The sequence below is a fragment of the Cryptomeria japonica genome, chromosome 1, assembly GCF_030272615.1.
Source record: "Cryptomeria japonica chromosome 1, Sugi_1.0, whole genome shotgun sequence".
In the NCBI taxonomy this organism is placed as follows: Eukaryota; Viridiplantae; Streptophyta; class Pinopsida; order Cupressales; family Cupressaceae; genus Cryptomeria; species Cryptomeria japonica.
This window is the reverse complement of record NC_081405.1, coordinates 269,221,780-269,240,602: the sequence shown is the minus strand read 5'-3', so window position 1 is coordinate 269,240,602 and position 18,823 is coordinate 269,221,780. Positions and strand designations below refer to the sequence as shown.

General features: G+C 37.2%; 1 protein-coding gene across 1 annotated transcript; it reads right to left on the bottom strand.

The window, feature by feature from the left end:
* Positions 1 to 16,436: 16,436 nt before the first annotated feature.
* Positions 16,437 to 18,489, bottom strand: LOC131075717 (aldose reductase-like). The gene is made up of 2 exons (XM_058012589.1): positions 18,199 to 18,489; positions 16,437 to 16,742 (listed from the first exon to the last, which is right to left on the bottom strand). Exons 1-2 carry the CDS (start codon positions 18,349 to 18,351, stop codon positions 16,437 to 16,439), a joined length of 459 nt encoding a protein of 152 aa, XP_057868572.1. The 5' UTR covers positions 18,352 to 18,489.
* Positions 18,490 to 18,823: the final 334 nt, after the last annotated feature.

Sequence of the window (18,823 nt, the reverse complement as noted above, 5' to 3'; positions counted from 1 at the left end):
GAAGAGAAAGTTTGGCAAAAGGGTGAAAGGAAGAAAAAATGAAAAAAAGCAAAAAAAGGATGACACAAGTCATAGGAGGGAAAGAGTGAAAGAGTTTGACAAAGTAAAAAAGTGAATAAAGCAAAAAAAGGTTGGAACCAAAAGGGAACTCACCTAAGTGTTTAAGAAAGATGAATTAAAGAAAACAAATCTGAAGGCACAAGGAAATTTGTTTGAGGGAAGGAGCTTTAAATTTGGCTAAGTTGAAGTGAATAAAGCAAAAAGGATTGAAAAGAAAAAGATGAAGTTTGCTCAAGAGAAAAGAAATTGCCATGAAATTAAAACACAAAAAAACTAGACAAGGTAAAGTTTGAATTCCCTATAAACATAAACATTGGTCTTTATTCATTCACAAGTTGTCTCTCATACTTGGAAATTCAAGCTCTTCCAAGAAATCCTTTCAAGTTTATAGGTAGTTTTCAAAGTGAAATTGCAGATGCAAGGAGATTTAGGGAAGAAATCAAGCCAAGTTGAGGAATTTCTTCAATATTTTTCAAGTCTAAAAGCGTTCTCAAGGCAAATTTTTAGGATTTCGCACTTCAAAATTCCTTTTTCAGTCCGAATTTATGATTCTCAAACTTGTACATGGATTTCCACCTTAAATTCTTCAAATCTCATCGAAGATCCATGTTGCTTTTTGTGCTTTTTCAATCTTGAAGTTAGAAATTTCATAAATCGAACTTAATTCCACAATTTCCAGAATTTTTCAAGTCTGATTTTAGTTTTTGAAGTTTTTTTGTCTGATTTTCATTCCTAAAGTTTGTAATCAGACTTAATTTTATAATTTCCAAAGGTTTATTAACTTTGTTTTTCATAATATGACTTGTCTAAGTCTAATTTTTAGTCTAATTTCAAGAATTTCATGAGCTAAATCAAAATTATCCTTTGAAAAATCCTTCAAACTTTACACCCCGGGATGGGAACCCCCTTATTGTTTTTAAACTTAGAAAAAATTCATGATTTTCAGGTGGTAGATGTCAACTGGGGAAGGGATTTCCAGAAAGGTGAAGATGAAACAAAGGGACCAGTTGAAAAGATGATTCCATAATGCAGGGAAGGACAACATTCATGCTTCAAGGTGGAATCCAAAGATGAATGGAACAAAGAAGAAGGACTTACACTCCATCAAGACATTCAAGAAGATTAAGTCATACAAGGATGAAAGACTCTACATTTCCCTTGGATTTCTTTTGAAAATCCAAAATCAAAAGAAAAGAAAAAAACTTGTTACCAAGGAGCAATAAGTTCAAGACACAATGAGGATGAAGAAAATGTTCTAATCATCTTGAATTTCCTTCGAAAACCCAAGATTAAGGTATCAACACTTCTTCATGATGGGGAATGCAAGACAAGATGAAGTGGCGTCCTGGCAATCATCAATCAACCAATCCAAGGGTTCCAATCCAAACATGTCCAGTTGCAATGAACCAGACTCAACAAGTGGAAGATATTAAATGGCTCCTATTTTTGTTAGTGTAGGTTTTTATTTCCTAGTGGGTTATTTATTTTTTCCCTATATTCCTAGGTTTTTCCTACACTTCTTTTAATGTCACTTAGGTTAATAAATCATGCTTAATTAGGTGAGTGGTTATGAGGTGTCACCTTCCTACATGTGTGCATCCATTTTCTATCTTGGGAAGATACTTGTTATCTTTAGTCCAAGAGATGGTTGCTCTTGATTGGTCGGTATTGCCACCTCTTCCCTCTCCCTGGTCTATAAAAGCATGCTACCTGGCTTGTATTTGTTATCTCTTGATTTTGCATCCTCTTAATGCTATTTTGCTTCTAGCATTTGCATTACTCTCTTGGAGACTAACTCTGTGTTGCTACTTTGATTTCGTATCATTTGCATTCATAGTTTAGATATCTATTCATTTGCACTAGTTTTCTGAGTTTATAATATTTTTAGATTTTATCATGGTATCATAGCTATTCTATGTGCAAGAGTAGATTTTAGTTTCCATATTTGAGAGATTCGGGGGGGGCTAATAAATCTTATTATAGTTTTTTGCTGGGGTTTGCACATGTGTTTTATGAAATCTGGGTGATTGTAGCATTTCTGGTTATATTGGAAGCATCTATGGTTGTTCCAACGCGTCCAAGAGGCCTATGAAAGTCAAATCTAGCTTTCGTTTCACCAAAATCAAATATCGTCATACACAGTTGCAAAACTGAGGTTTCAAGATCAAATCTGACAACCATCTTGCATATTTGGTGTTCTCAATCAATATTGCAGGTTCCAGCATTCCTTCTCTTGACTTTGGTAGCTGATTCAGCCTTTGCATGCCATTTTTTGGTTGTTGGGGTCATTTTTTATATCTAAAGTCATTCTATTTACACTGGATCTACATCTTATATACATCAGAAAGAAAAACGCCTTCTAGGTTTTGTTCGCAGCACAAAAAAACCATCTGGGTATCTTTTAGTTTTTGCATGTAGACTGTATGTTTTGCAGAAATGCACTCAGAAAGTTACAATAGGACCCCTCTTTGTTGGTTGTTGCAGTTTTGAAGGCCGTTTTCAAATGCTTCGTTCTTGCTCATACGGACTCCATTTTCCACGAATTTTTTTTTTATTCTAGATATTTTTTCATGCTCTATGCACTAGTGTAGCCGTTTTTTGATTTTGATGCAGAGATTTTTCCGAAATTGCATATTCTCAGTCGTGACACTGCATAGTTCTCGTTTTGTGAACTTCGGAGGATCATAACTTTCACATACGACCTCGTATCGAGGTGATTATTTTTTTGAAAGTGCATGATTTTTTGTGTAGATTGCAGTGGTGATGTTTATGTTTTCTGGATATTGTGCCAAAATTTCATTCTCAGCATATGCTTTTCATGAGGATTTTGTAATGCATTGAAATCAAGACCACTTAGTATTTCTTGCTAGTGGTAGTTGTAAACGCACTAATGTAAAGTGCCAAAACATAATTTATTGGGGGGGTCTTTGATTGAGTGAAAAGGTGGGGGGGGGTTGTCTTGATTGTGTTCTCTTCCTTTCGAGATTTTTTTTCTGCACTTCTTCATCATGGATCAAATAATAGCGCCTATCCTAACTCCATGTAACTACTTTGAGTGGAAATCATGCATGACAATCTACTTAAGGAAATCTGGATTACATAGGATAACTATGGGGCTTGAAACTGAACCTGCTAAAGATGAAGATAAGCCTAATTGGTTTAACAAATGTGATGAGGCATATGGAACATTGTGTTTTTATGTTTCTCTTGAATTTCTCTTTCACATTGAGTCTTTAAATTTGCCAAATGAAATCTAGTAAAAGTTAGAAATACTATTTGGCACACAAGATTCAATGAGGGGTCATATGTTGGAAAATGAACTAATTAGTTTAAGTCTAGGCAATTTCAACACAATCCAGGATTTATTCACTAAATTGAAATCACTAAGGCTATAGTTAAAATAAAGTGGAATTGAAAAGAAAGATGTACAATTGATTCTTAGTATTCTCTCTAAGCTAAATTCAAAATATTTTGTGTTTGTTTCTACCTTCTATGCTACTAAGGGTGCACTTGGTACACAATTTACCATGCCATCTCTAGATGATTTTGCTATCTCTCTCACTTGGGAACAGGAAAAGCTAATTCAGATGGGCACTCTTAAGTCCTCTAAGTCACATGCCCTGGCTGCCAACCAAGGCACAAAAGAATAGAAAGGACAAAGTAGTAATAACAATAGTAAGGATAAGAAATAGGAGAATAGCAAGGAGAAGAAGGATCAGACGTCAGTTGCTTTAAAAGAAACTAATGAGACCCAATCTTCCAAGGGAGACAATCCTAAGAAGGAGAAGGTCCAATGTGCCTATTGTAAAAGACCTGGTCATGATGAACATAAATGTCTGAAGAAATAAATTGATCACTTGACACACATTCTTGAGAAGAATAATATCAGTGTTCCTGAGTCAATTAAACAGAGTTCTAGTGAGGGGTCTAACAAGGCAAAATAAAGCAACAAGGGGAAAGGAAAGGGCAAGGCCCTTGTTGCATTTGCTTCTTCACCATCCACTTGGGTCCTTCATTCGGGTGCTTCACACCACATGGCTTCATCTAAGGAATAATTTGCATCTTTGGAGCCGTGTACTATGCCTTCTATTTTGATGGGTGATGACACTCCTGTTGAGGTGTGTGGGAGAAGGTCTGTTGATGTGAGGGATGGCACATTTGATGATGTTCTTTGTGTGCCCTCATTATCAACTAATCTCCTATCAGTATACCATATCACTCACACAGGTTCAGGAAAGCGGACTGAGATCACTCCTGATTCAGTGGAGATTCATGAGTTGCACAGTGATTCTACAGTTGCAGTTGGGAGAGCAGATCATCAGTCATGACTCTATCTATTTTCTCACTTTGCTCCTGATCCTCCTTCGACTATTTTGCTCACTCATTCCAATGATGTGAGTAGATTATGGCATGAACGGTTTGGCCACCTTAACTTCCGCTACTTGCAGCAACTCAACCAATAGAGTATGGTCACAGGGTTGCCTTCAGTTCAGTTTTCAAGTGGTGTTTGCCAAGGTTGCATACTTGGTAAGCATCCTAAGGAAAAGTTTGATAAAGGAAAGGCATGGAGAGCTTCACAGATACTAGAGTTAGTTCACAATGATTTGACTGGTCCATTCCAGCATCCTTCATTTAGCAGGGCCAGATATGTCCTCACATTCATTGATGACTTTACTCGATATACTTGGGTGTACTTTCTCAAATAGAAGTCTGAGGTATTTGATCAGTTTCAGGACTTCAAAACTTTTGTAGAGAAGCAATCCGGGAAAGCCATCAAAGTTTTGCGCACTAACAATGGTGGTAAGTATGTCAACCATCGGGTTGAGAGGTTTTGCACTTGAGAGGGAATTGATTTGCAACATTCAGTTCCATACAATCCTCAGTAGAACGGTGTGGCAGAACTCAAGAATAGGTCCTTGAAGGAAATGGCGAACTGCATGATTCACTCCAGATCTCTTGCACCATAGTATTGGGTAGAGGCCATTAACTATGCTTGTTATATCCAGAACCGTGTTCCTCATCGAGCCTTGAAGGGAGTCACTCCTTTTGAAGCTTGGAGCGGTCGAAAACCATCAGTTAAGCACTTCCAAGTTTTTGGTTCTCCTGCATGGGCCCACATTCCTATAGAGAAACACAAGGCCTTGGATCCGCAGAGCAGACCTTGCATATTTGTAGATTATCCTGATGGTGTGAAGGGTTATCGGTTGCTCCACCCTACTACACATGAGTTGTTCATTGAGAGGAGTGTTCAGTTTGAGGAGGGCTCTTCGAGCTCACTTTCTACCACTTCTCCAACTCCTTCTACTTTGACATTGGAGTCACTTGGGATACATGACAACTCTTCTGATGAGTCAGATTCACCTAAGCAGTCTTCTACCTCTACTTCTAATGCAGAGACCAATTTAGAGGACTCACCTCCTTCCTCTCCTAGTCATCATTCAAAGGTTGATGATTCTCCTCCAGATTCTCCATCTTTCGGTCCACTTTGGGCTAGACAGACCTTGCAATCTGCAGGTGATTAGGTTGGGGATCCATCAGACACCAGGCGGACTCGTTCACAGTTCCAGGGTGCTCCACATGTCTTCATTGCTACTGCCTCAGATCCACAGTCTTTTCATGAGGCTTTTGGTATTCCTGAGTGGGATACAACTATGCAGGAGGAGTATAGTTCCTTAATGAGGAACCACACTTGGGATCTCTTCCCTCTTCCTAAGGGAAGAAAACTTGTTCGATGTAAGTGGATCTATGGGACAAAATTTGCAGCAGATGGGTTGGTTGACAAGTATAAGGCTCGCTTGGTCACCAAAGGATTCTCCCAGGTTCCTTGGATTGACTACTCTGAGACTTTTGTGCTAGTTGCTCGAATGAATTCCATCCGACTTGTTCTTGCCATTTCTGCAGCTAATTGTTGGGAAGTGCACCAAATGGATGTGAAGAGTGCTTTTCTTCACGATTACCTTCAAGAGGAGATCTACATGGAGCAGCCACAGGGGTTCCTTTAGGATTCTTCACTTGTGTGCCGTCTTCGGAAGTCTCTTTATGGCCTCAAATAGGCTCCTCAGGCCTGGTATTCCAAGATGGACTCCTTCCTTCTATTAGTTGGGTTCACTCGGTGCCATTCTGATCCCAATGTCTACATTCTGCAATAGGATGATTCACTCCTATTTTTGGTTTTGTATGTTGATGACTTGTTGATCACAGGGAGTTCTTCATCCACTATTGGGGTTGTCAAAACTGCCCTTCATGACAAGTTTTTGATGATTGACTTGGGCTTGTTGCATTACTTTCTCGGGATTGAGATCTACCAGTCTTCTTCTAGGATCACCATCAACCAGTCCAAGTATGCTCTAGATTTTCTCTCGAGGTTTCATATGGCTGATTGTAAGCCTGCTCCGACTCCCTTTCTTTCAGGAGTCAAACTTGAGGCTCAGTGTTCTTCTCCACTTGTTGATGGCACTTTGTACCAACAACTTGTTGGGAGTCTCATTTATCTGACTCATACGAGACCTGACATTTCATATGCTGTAGGCATGGTCTCTCGATTCATGCAGGAGCCTCATGAGTTGCACTGGAAAGCAGCCAAGAGAATCCTTCACTACCTTCAGGGTACTCACAATTTTGGGATTCACTACACAACGGGAATTGAGCTTGACTTGGTGGGCTACACAGATTTAGATTGGGCGGGCGATTCTCAAGATCGCAAGTCTACTTCAGGTTACAACTTCTCACTTGGTTCAGGTCTTGTTTGTTGGTCGAGCAAGAAGTGGTCTTCTATTGCTCTAACTTCTACTAAGGTCGAGTATCGGGGGGCTGTGAATGCCGCCATTGAGGCCATTTGGCTTCAAAATCTCCTCACTGAGTTTGGTATCTAGATTAGATGGCCATCAGTCATATTTCATGACAACTAGAGTGCCATTCATATCTCACGGAATCCGCTCCATCATCAGCGGACCAAACACATCGAGATCCACATGCACTACATCTGAGAGCTCATCCATGGCCATGCCATCGATATTCGCTATTATCCAACTTCCAAGCAGGTTGCTGATATCTTTACCAAACCCTTCACTGAGAGAAAGTTCCTTCATTTGCAAGCTTTGCTAGGGGTGCGGGATGCTTCATCTTCTGGGGGGGATTCTTCCTCTCACTCGGAGTCCTGACTCTCTCTACTCTTGGGGGGGTCTCTTTTCGCTCTCTTTTTGGGGGAATTTTATGTACATGGGTACCTCACTAGGCTTGATTTGTCGGGACCCATTTCTACATCCACCTAAGCTTCGCTTATGGGGGGGTGTTAGTGTAGGTTTTTATTTCCTAGTGGGTTATTTATTTTTTCCCTATATTCCTAGGTTTTTTCTACACTTCTTTTAATCTCACTTAGGTTAATAAATCATGCTTAATTAGGTGAGTGGTTATGAGGTGTCACCTTCCTACATGTGTGCATCCATTTTCTATCTTGGGACGATACTTGCTATCTTTAGTCCAAGAGATGGTTGCTCTTGATTGGATGGTATTGCCACCTCTTCCCTCTCCCTGGTCTATAAAAGCTTGCTACCTGGCTTGTATTTGGTATCTCTTGATTTTGCATCCTCTTAATGCTATTTTGCTTCTAGCATTTGCATTACTCTCTTGGAGACTAACTCTGTGTTGCTACTTTGATTTCGTATCATTTGCATTCATAGTTTAGATATCTATTCATTTGCACTAGTTTTCTGGGTTTATAATCTTTTTAGATTTTATCAATTTTCTCATTGGTTATCTAGTACATTGTAATTTTCTCATTGGCCAAAAGGAGTTTTTTGCAATTAATCCTAATTAGGGTTTTATCTATTAATCTTGGATCAATATGGGTCATTGCTTTGTAATGGGCTGCCTATATAAACCCTCCTCTCATTTGTAAGGGAGAGATTTATGATAAATTGTTGTAGTGATACTTCTAAGTGCTAAGACATGATTCATTGTTCAATTGTTGGTGAATTTTGTCTACTTTTGCAAGTTAGCACGGTTTCTTGGCTCTTAATAGAATAGATTTCATTTTCAAGTTATTAGATTGAATGAAGGATTTGATAGAATTTCTCAATGTAGAATGATGTATTCATACTTTTGATAATTGGATGATTTTCAGTTATTGTGCAAAGTTAGCCTGAAGTAGTTAATGAGAACTTAACTTCTATTTCTTTATTCATTGTTCAAAATGTTGGTGAATATGAGTAATATGAAAATCTTTTAAATTCCATAGAAGAATGCACCATTCTTGTGTAGTTATTGAATTTGGTGAAGCAAGGATTGGTTTTGATTCTACGCTTGCAATTTATGTCTCTCGAGTTCATAGGATTAGCTTAAGATTAGAATTATCTTCCTCAACTCTCATCTTTTGCCCTTTTTTTTTCAAATCTTTGTGGTAGGATTGAACTAGAAATTGAAAATCGTTCAAAAAAAAAGTAAGTCAAGAAATCAGTAAAATCTTTAGATTGATTAACTCCTTAAACAATTGTGTAAGTCCCCCTTGAGATTACCAACATATCACAACAAACCAACTGAAACTATCCGCATGAATCCCGTCTATTTAGCCCATAGAAGATTTTGATCAAGAGAAAATAGAATATCTCTAGACGTTTTATTCTGAGTTGAAACACACCAACACTTCCTTATTTCACATGAGTTATAATATGGTTTTCCTCTGGAACTCACCCTTTCTGCTATGGATTCAATGCTCTTCTTTCTTGAATTCACTTGTCTTCTGGTACTTTGATTTATTCCTTGACAAAATTCACTTTTGTCTTGTTTAAGACTTTATTTGAATCTGATTTTTTTGGTTCACACTCACCTTCTCTGGAATTTGTCTTCTCCTCTATTGCAAGTTCACTTTGTTTCTGCCCTGCCTTAAATTGATTTTGAATTGGATTACAAAATAATAATGATTTCTCCTGTATACTTTTTAAGACAGTTGAGCATATATTTTTTTGTTATTGGGGATTCAAAATGTTCATGCATGGATTTTTTTGGGGATTTCAAGTAATTGTGCATAAAAAATTTCACGTATTTTGAGTAGTCTTGCATAAACGTTTTTGTGAATTTTGAGTAGTCTTGCATAAACTATTTTGTGAATTTTGAGGAGTCTTGCATAAATTTTTTCATGGATTTTGAGTACCCATGTATAAACTTGACAAAAATCCAAGATGAAATTAGACTTGTTCATGCTTTTCCAAACAAATCTTGGACTTGTGTATGTATTCCTTGGCGAGATTAACATCTTTGCATGTATAAAATTTCAATAATGCAAGGTAGGGATATGGGTTATGCATGCATTGGAATTATAGTGTATAGCAGAGATAGCAAAGATGTGCATTAACCAAGGATATTGAAACTCAAGATAATCCTGCAATGTCAATTGAAACTTCACCTTTTCTTGCAATCTAAAAAAAAATACAAGGATTTCAACACTTTCAAAGAGAAAAAAATGTAACGAAGTTACACAATTTTGATGGGAGTTTGTAAAGGTTTCAACATTTTTGAGTGGATTTTTTTAACCTTACCTTGCATTTTAAGGCAAACTTTTAACTCAATTTCAAATGAAATTACATGGAGGCTTACATGGTTTTGTTGGCATATGGACACTCTAATGAGACATTGTGTGTGATTGAAGGTTTTGTCATTGATGGCAACCTTGCAATCCTATGGCACCGGTAAGACATTATACCGGCAAAGCATCACACAGGCAACCTTGCAAATCCTATGGCACCGACAAGACATTATACCAGCAAAGCATTATTCAAACAAGACAGCGCACCGACTTCAGCAAGATCAATCTACACCGGCACCGGCACAGAAGATGTACACTGACACAGAAGGAAATATGTATACCGGCACAGAGGCTGACAGGATTTTTGATATGTAATATTTTGTTGTTTATTGTAAGCCGACCTGGCAAATTGTAAAATGACTCTTGTATATAAAAGAGATTATTGTAGTCATTTGTAGGATATGGATAGGAAGCATAATAATTATAAGGCAGAACTAATGTGCGAATTGTAGGTCAAGGGTATATGTAAAGAACAGAGCAAGAACCGGTACTGAATCTGGCATTGAAGATGCTATTCTAAAGCAGTACAGATCATTGAATTTGCATAATTCTCATTGTAAGTCAGTGTGACTTCTTATTGAGCAGTGTGCTCTAGGCAGTTGGCCTTCCTGCATGTGTAGGCCCCTATTGTAAGTAATATTCTCTTATTGGCTAGTAAGTGAATATTGTGGGTCACAAATCCCACTGAGGTTTTTCCCACACCGGGTTTCCTCATTAAACATCTTGTGTTATGATGTTCTTTTCATGTGGATGTTTTTGATTTTATTATTTACATTAATTCTTGCATATCGGTATGCTATTACTTTATGTTATGCATATTCAGTTTTAAGAAAATTACATTACCGGTCAGATACTGATTCACCCCCCCCTCTCAGTATTTGTGGGAACTCTAACAATTGGTATCAGAGCCTGGTCCTCTATTTTCAGAAGCCTAACAGCTTGAGGAAGATCTTGACACCGGTAAAGATGGAAAATCTGATGAAGCAACTTGAAGGAGCTCTTACTGACTATGATGCAGAGAAGTTGAAAAATATCAAATTAGAAGATGATTTAAAAGCAGCTTAGGACATTATTCAGGCACTTCAAGAAAATCTTATTGTTACAAGAAATAAGATGAGAGAACTTTGTGAAAAATTGCAAAATGAGAATGATGAAAAGGAATCACTAAATGATATGATAAGCAAATTGAAACAAGAGATCATGACGACAAAAAATGAAATGCAGGATATGACTATGAGATTTTGCAAAGAGATTGAGGACAGAAAGAAGAATAAAGAAGAATTGACCAGAAGACTAAGTGATGCAGCAAATGAGAACACAAGACTTAGCTATGAAAATGACATGTTGAAGACAGATCTGATGCATACTCAGAATGACTCGAATGAACTAATGAGACAAAAAGAAATATTGGAAAGGGAATTGGAAACTACAAATCAACACAAAGAAAAATTCAAGAAAAGCTCAGAAGAACTTGGTACCTTATTGAAGAATCAAAACCCCAAAGGTGACACTTTTGGAATTGGATTTGAAGTTGGAGAAAGCTCTGGTACTGCAAATACCTAGGATCACAGCAAACTGGTAAGACCTTCTAATACTTACAAATTCAATGGAAAATGTTTTAACTGTAATAAATATGGTCATAGGGAAAATGAATGTAGATCTAGGAATTATCAAAACATCAATCCTCCCACTAGTCAATGCTCCAAATGCAACAAAATTGGTCATAACTCTGAAAAATTGCAGAATGAATGTAAGATGTTATGTTTGTGGAAGATTTGGTCATTTATCAAATAAATGCAGAACACAAACTGACATAGGTTATGGGAAAGCTATTCAGAAAAATAATGTAACTTGTTATGCATGTAACAAGATTGGTCATATTGCTAAATTTTGTAGAAGTAAAGGTACACCGGTAGACAACAAAAGTACTAGTTTGAAAGGTAAAGAAAAGGTTGAAGAGGTTAAGCAAGAATTCTCAAAACAATGGATTAGAAAAGGTAATCTAAATATTGGAGATACTCCTTCACCGGTAGAACCAACAAATGCTCCATCGGCAGGACAAAGCAATGCTCCACCGACAGGATGTTCTTCATCAAATTGAAGAAAATTATCTTGAGGGTTTGGCAATCTAATGACACGTGCTATTATTCCCTCGATTAGAGAAAAGAAGTTGAAAATCATTCATTACCCGCAAATAAAGTTGAGCTAATACATTACTAGCAAGCAATTAATGTGGTAGGTAGTAGAAAAGACTATAAAATAAGGTTTTTGGCTCCATTTCATTTCACCGTGAATTCAAACTTTTAGAGAGCGCGAAGATTTCCGAGCTAAGGCATTCCGAGCAAAGAGGCAAAGCACTTCAGCAATCAATCCATCCAAAGGCAGAAAAAGGTATTTATCATCATGGCATCGTCCTCTGCACCTGAATTCATAGCAAACCCTATAGTAGTCGAGGTTATAAAATGACCTAGGCCCGTGTTTCAGCTAGTTCCCAAGGTAGCTAAGAAATATGACAACACAGGTGCTTTTTCAAAAATTCCAAAAGGTGTTGTTTATGCAGAAGACCCTAGAATGTATATTCATTGCAACATAGAGGAATTAGGTGATGAAGAAATCAAAAACATGTATAAGTCTATTATATGTGACAACTCTGGGAATGTGAAACCTGAACATAAAATTGTTGAAACCCTAGAATTCACTAAAATCCTCTGCATTCCTGAATTTCCCAAGGAAGTGGTTAGGATAGTTTTAAGCAGGGTACATGGTTCATTCTTTTGGCTTGACTCAGTGCATAAAATTACAAAGGAAGCTGTGAAAGCAGTAACAGGGTTACCCTCCACCGGTAGCAGACCTGACAAAACCAAGAAGGTCTCCAATGACTTAGTAACAAACTTAATTGGTGCAACATTCGACAAGAGATCATTGAGGGTTAATGATGTGACTGATACAAATGTTAGATTTGTTAGCATGATTCTAGGTTACAAAGCAACTCATGCTAATAGGCTTAACTCAGTTTCCAGTTTATGCATAAAGAGTGCTTATGACATGGTTAAGGACAATGTAAAAATTGATATCTGTGAATGGTTAAAGGATGAGTTAATTGACAATTTAGCAAAAATCAAGAAGGATAAGAAAGGAACCTTTAGATTTGGAAATTTACTTGTATGTTTAATGCTACACATAACCAAATAGGCTCCGAGTATAGGCAACAAGGATTTTGGATTTGACCTACCGGTAGGAAAACAATTGTCTGACTTATTCAACAACATGGGTGAAAACAGAGAAAAGAATATCAATGAGTATTTTCAAGCACTAAAGGTCAGAATGAATAAAAGAATCAGACTATCAAAGGAAAGTGTCAACAAATACAAGGATGATATATGTTTTGTAATAAAAAAGGATGAGATCTAGATGGAAGCAGTCATCCCAAGGACAGTCTGGGTAACAGAGATGGGGTATGAAACAGATGACCACATAGTGGAAACTTATGCCAAAGCACTTCTGGAAGCCCCCAATGAACCAAAGGAAGAAGTATTTGGTAGTGTTGAGACCATCGAAAGTCAAATTCAATCTAAAAAGAGAGTAAAGAAAGATGAGGCATTTGTGAGGAAAGGAACCAGACAAGCAAAAGCCATAAAGGAAGATGTATTAAAGAAAACCGACATAACAGAAGAAGAGTTGGCAGCCCAACAACCTAAAACTCATCTATTACCGGTAGATACTTCCTCAGAAGGAGATATGCCAGCAACTTTCAAAAGAGTTGTTAGGAAAAGAGACCCCTCACCGGTATCCACTCCTTCACCTAGAAGGACAAGACAGAAGCAACAAGCCGTGAGATCTCCAGTTAAGAAGGTCACACCTAAGAAGAAGCTGACCCCCAAAAAGAAGAAGAAGACAAACACTAACTTGGCCCCTCTTGACATATTACTGAATGAGATCACAGAGGAAGGAAAATTGAAAAACATAAGGAAAATCTATGACACCCTATCAGATGATGAGAAAGGACAAGTTGAAGAGAGTGTCATATTACACATGGACATGTATAAAAGTTTTTGATGCAAGTCCTAAATGAAATTCCTGATGAACTATATAAAAGACTTGAGGCCAGAAGGCAAGGAATAATTGAGTTGGATAAGAAAATAAAAATAGAGAAATTACTTGCAGTATACCCGGTCAACTCACCTAAGGAAATTGATGATCTGATAGCTCAGGCCAACCAGTCAGTTTTCTCCACTGCACACTAGCAAATTTCACTAATGTCAGGTAGAATTACAGAAGTTTCAGAGGAAACAGAAAATGGTTGGGATACATTCTTGGTTGAAAAAGAAAAACAAGAAGAATATAGGAATCCCAAGCCCATTCTGGTATATTAGAAGGACAAGGATAAAGGGAAAGGTAAAGTTGGTGGACCACCAAGTATCAAGATTAGAGACAACTTACCCCCACCTCCTTTAAATACTCCACTGGTAAAAACAACAACTGCAGAAGATCAACCGACAGCTGAGAGCATGGACACAGAGGATAATAATCCTAATCCTGAAGTCCTATATACTGTGAATGTTGATACTCAGAAAATCAACATAGTGGTAGATAAGGATACAATAGATAAATCAGGAAACAAAGAGCAACTGGCAGCAGATTCAGAGAAAAAGATGGAATTTGGAACACCAACAGAGAAACCAACAGAGCTAAAGGCTCCAGAACAGATGCCACCGGTAAGAAATGATGCAGGAAAACCAATGCTTAAAGAGATGGAGACACAAACAGACCTACCAGAGGTCAATACTAGCATGGTCACTTCCACTGGCACTCAGTTTGTTGGGTCACCATCAAATGTAACAAAGGTATTGCTTGAATCTATCAAGAAAATAACTGATTATAGCTCACAAGCTTATAAAGCGATAGATGATTCAATTCCAGTTTTGAAATCAATAGCTCCCAATTGTAATATAGCCAACAAAGATTCTTTAGGCCAGTTGGATACACTTTGTAAATATATTTCTAGAAATTTTGAGCAAACAAAGGTAGAATATGTAAAGGAAAGTGTAGAAAAAGAGAAACAGGAATTCTTTGAGGAAGGAATAAAGAAGTGTAACCGGGAATTTGACACACTTCTATCGGAACTGTGCAATTTATTGAAAGAGTACAAAACTCTATACAAAGACACCTGTAAGATAAACTTTTTGACCATAGATGTAGACAAAAAGATGAGCAAGGTACAGGAAGAGATCAATAAACTTGCAGATAATTTTGTTAACTCACCCGATACATTATCAATTTTTGAGAAAAAGATAACAAATTTTGAGGAAGAATTGCTCAAATTAGAAAGAGAGAAAGAGAAAATAATAAACAAGGCAAAATTCTTGAGATCTAAACTAAGTCCAAGATTGGACTATTTAGCATCTCTGCGGAAGGAAATCTCAGAGGCACTAACACAGGGTAGCAAAACACCGGCAGAGCACTTGCAGCATCTCACCGGTACAGTATACAGAACTGAGATAGCAATAAAGGAGAGCAAGAAGTTTTGGATGGCATAAACTTAATTTTGGGAGATATTCTTCAGATAATAACTACCCAACTACAAGGTTGAGGTTATGGATTAATACAACTACAAAATCTACTAACCTTTGTCATTGATGCCAAAGGGGGAGTAGTAGGATGAGAAAATTCAAAGCACAGGGATCACATGCTCAGGGGGAGCTCTCACATTTTTGGTAACATTTTTGGTCTACACATTTTTGGATATCTTTTTGAAATTTCTCATGAGTGTTGCCATCAATGCCAAAGGGGGAGATTGTTGGCATATGGACACTCCAATGAGACATTGTGTGTGATTGAAGGTTTTGTCATTGATGGCAACCTTGCAATCCTATGGCATCGGTAAGACATTATACCGGCAAAGCATCACACAGGCAACCTTGCAAATCCTATGGCACCGGCAAGACATTATACCAGCAAAGCATTATTCAAACAAAACAGTGCACCGGCTTCAACAAGATCAATCTACACCGACACCAGCATAGAAGATGTACACCGACATAGAAGGAAATATGTATACCGACACAGAGGCCGACATGATTTTTGATATGTAATATTTTGTTGTTTATTGTAAGCCGACTTGGCAAATTGTAAAATGACTCTTGTATATAAAAGAGATCATTGTAGTCATTTGTAGGATATGGATGGGAAGCATAATAATTATAAGGCAGACCTAATATGCGAATTGTAGGTCAAGGGTATATGTAAAGAACAAAGCAAGAACCGGTACTAAATCTGGCATTGAAGATGCTATTCTAAAGCAGTACAGATCATTGAATTTGCATAATCCTCATTGTAAGTCAGTGCGACTTCTTATTGAGTAGTGTGCTCTAGGCAGTTGGCCTTCCTGCATGTGCAGGCCCCTATTGTAAGTAATATTCTCTTATTGGCCAGTAAGTGAATATTGTGGGTCACAAATCCCACCGAGGTTTTTCCCACACCGGGTTTCCTCGTTAAACATCTTGTGTTATGATGTTCTTTTCATGTGGATGTTTTTGATTTTGTTATTTACATTAATTCTTGCATACTGGTATACTATTACTTTATGTTCTGCATATTCAGTTTTAAGAAAATTACATTACCGGTCAGATACTGATTCACCCCCCCCTCTCAGTATCTGTGGGAACCCTAACAGGTTTGGGGGAAAGGCTTATGATCCTTGCAAAGATATCTTACAACTTTAACCAACACTTCAACCATTACTTGCAATTTTCACTTTCATAGTCTTGATTTTGCAATTTCATTCTTGGACTGGCCCCTAGACTTGACAAAAAGTAACCCTTCTCATTCTAAGGCCATAGACTAAAATTATCACCAATCTAAGGCCATAGAAGTTCTGCAATATGGAGATAATATTTAAGGCTGAAATTGTAACGAGGAAATCATACTTCAAACTACTCTTGATTGCAGTGACAGGGTCGTTATGTTGGGTATCCCATAGTTTGGTGGTGACAATTACATCTTCCCTGTTAACAAGTCCATTTTGAAAAGCAGCGTGCAGAGCTTTCCCAAGTGGACGCTCTGAGTTGTAAAGGCTTGCTGTGTCAAAGTGTCGATAACCTACCTACAAATATAATGGTTTGAAAGTAACAACGCAATTGCATTAATACTCACAACTTTCGTCTTGTGATGCAAAAGAATATGTAGCTTAGAATAGAAAGGGTACCGTAACCTCATCAATGGTGAGTTATATAGAAGAAATAGTAATAGAAAAATGTTCACCTTCAGCATAAAATGATATATCAGGATAACTAAGATTACTAAAATTATACTTAACAATTACCATTTAAAGTCATCAATCACACTACCTAGCAATGTTTCCAAACAGTCTCAACTTGTAGAACCTGAATATAACTGGAAATTTTTTTTGCCCAATGTCATAAATGTTCAATCACAACTACAAGCCAATCCTACTGCAAAAGTATATCTAACATAGAATCAATCACAACTACAAGCCAATCCTACTGCAAAAGTATATCTAACATAGAATAAAAAGGATTTGATGTTGAAACCTATATGAGAAATACAATTTTGTACCTCTAATTATTATATCAAAGTCAATGGTGCTGCAAGATATAAATAAGGCAAAAAGGATTTGATATTGAAATCCATATGAGAAATACCATTTTGTACCTCTAATTATTATATCAAAGTCAATGGTGCTGCAAGATATAGAAGTGAAATCTAATTTTAGAAGTGAAGAAATCTAATTTTAGAGTGGATTTTATATCATTTACAAGTTTGTTTTGTTATTTGATATGGAAGTGCAAATTTATGTCGATATCTTTTGATTAAAAATCGAGGATTCAAGAATCCTTTTTGTCAAAATTTGCTGGCACACAATCCTAGTCTCATCTATTATATCATTATCTCTAGGGGTTTTGAACCCTGATAGATAGCATAATCAAGGAACATGCCATTACCCTCATCAATTATGCTCAACCAATTGAACTTCAACTCTTTGATATTTGTGATGAGCTTTAAAATTAATGGTACTAAATTAGTCACTCACAATTACAATTATAAATTAATATTATAAGAAATTGATCAATAGATATTGCGAAAATTGTTGAATCAATATTTAATATCACACTCCAAGATTCATCATCAAAATACTACAGAACTACAAGAAAAATTGATCAGAAATTTTGGTTCAAAAACTCTTAGACGGTCTTTATCCAAAAACAATATTGACTACTATTATGAATTTTGAAAATCTGATATCTTTAAATAATAAAAATCTTTTGAAAATACTGTATAAATTTTATTTACACCAATGTTTGAATCAGACTCAGCGATCCATCAGGATGGATGAAAACAAATCAAAGTGTACAGAGCCAATTAATCAGCCTTCAAATGCATCAGACACACTACCAACTAATTTCAATAGTGGTTCCAAGCCAACCCAACTGTAGAACTGAAAAAACTACAAAACAGAAGCTAGAATATACTAATCTATTCTGTTAATTGGTTTTATAGAGGGCAATTGTTAAACTTATGTTGTGGACAGTGAAATACACCTCGAGAGCTGTAGTCACGGCTGCCTCAATGACCTCCTCATTCTGATCAACAGCAACAGTCCCTAACCCAATCAATGGAATTTTGGCTTCTGTATTCAGTTGAGCATTTTTTTGGAAAACTTCCATAATTTCTTCAGAGTACTTTGCAAGCATTCAAAAGGCAGTACCCTAAAGTTTGCATCATGTCCATCAACAACAGATTGAAATGCTACATAATCAGTTTCAAAAAAAAAAAACGAAAATCGCTATCCATGTTGAGTGGCTGGGTAAATGCCACGAGGAAGTGACAAATCCAACAAACTTGAATGACATACATCAGGAGAATTCTAAATGATTTATCCGCGAAGACATTTTATTAGTTTGATTTTTTGGCAGGTCGGCCCCAGCTGTGACCGCTTAGGTGGCTGTGGGCCCAGTCCTTCACATAACAATCCTTTCCTCATCCTTCCGTCCAAATAAACAGCACGGTTATCATTCTAATTCGAAGTGTTCTCGCGTAGAAGTTTCACCGTATGGAACAATCAGGTTTCCGTCCACATCAGTTTTTATTTGCAGCGTACTACCTGCCTGGGCTAGGGGAGCTTCCTAACAGGGTAGACATCCATCAAAGCATAACAAAAGGGCA

Bases quoted from the DNA above. Each gene is read 5' to 3' on its own strand.
- LOC131075717 (XM_058012589.1), bottom strand. From the start codon at position 18,351: ATGCTTGCAAAGTACTCTGAAGAAATTATGGAAGTTTTCCAAAAAAAT. The intron at 16,743-18,198 runs GTGTATTTCACT...TTATATTTGTAG, and splicing joins CCGTGACTACAGCTCTCGAG to GTAGGTTATCGACACTTTGA.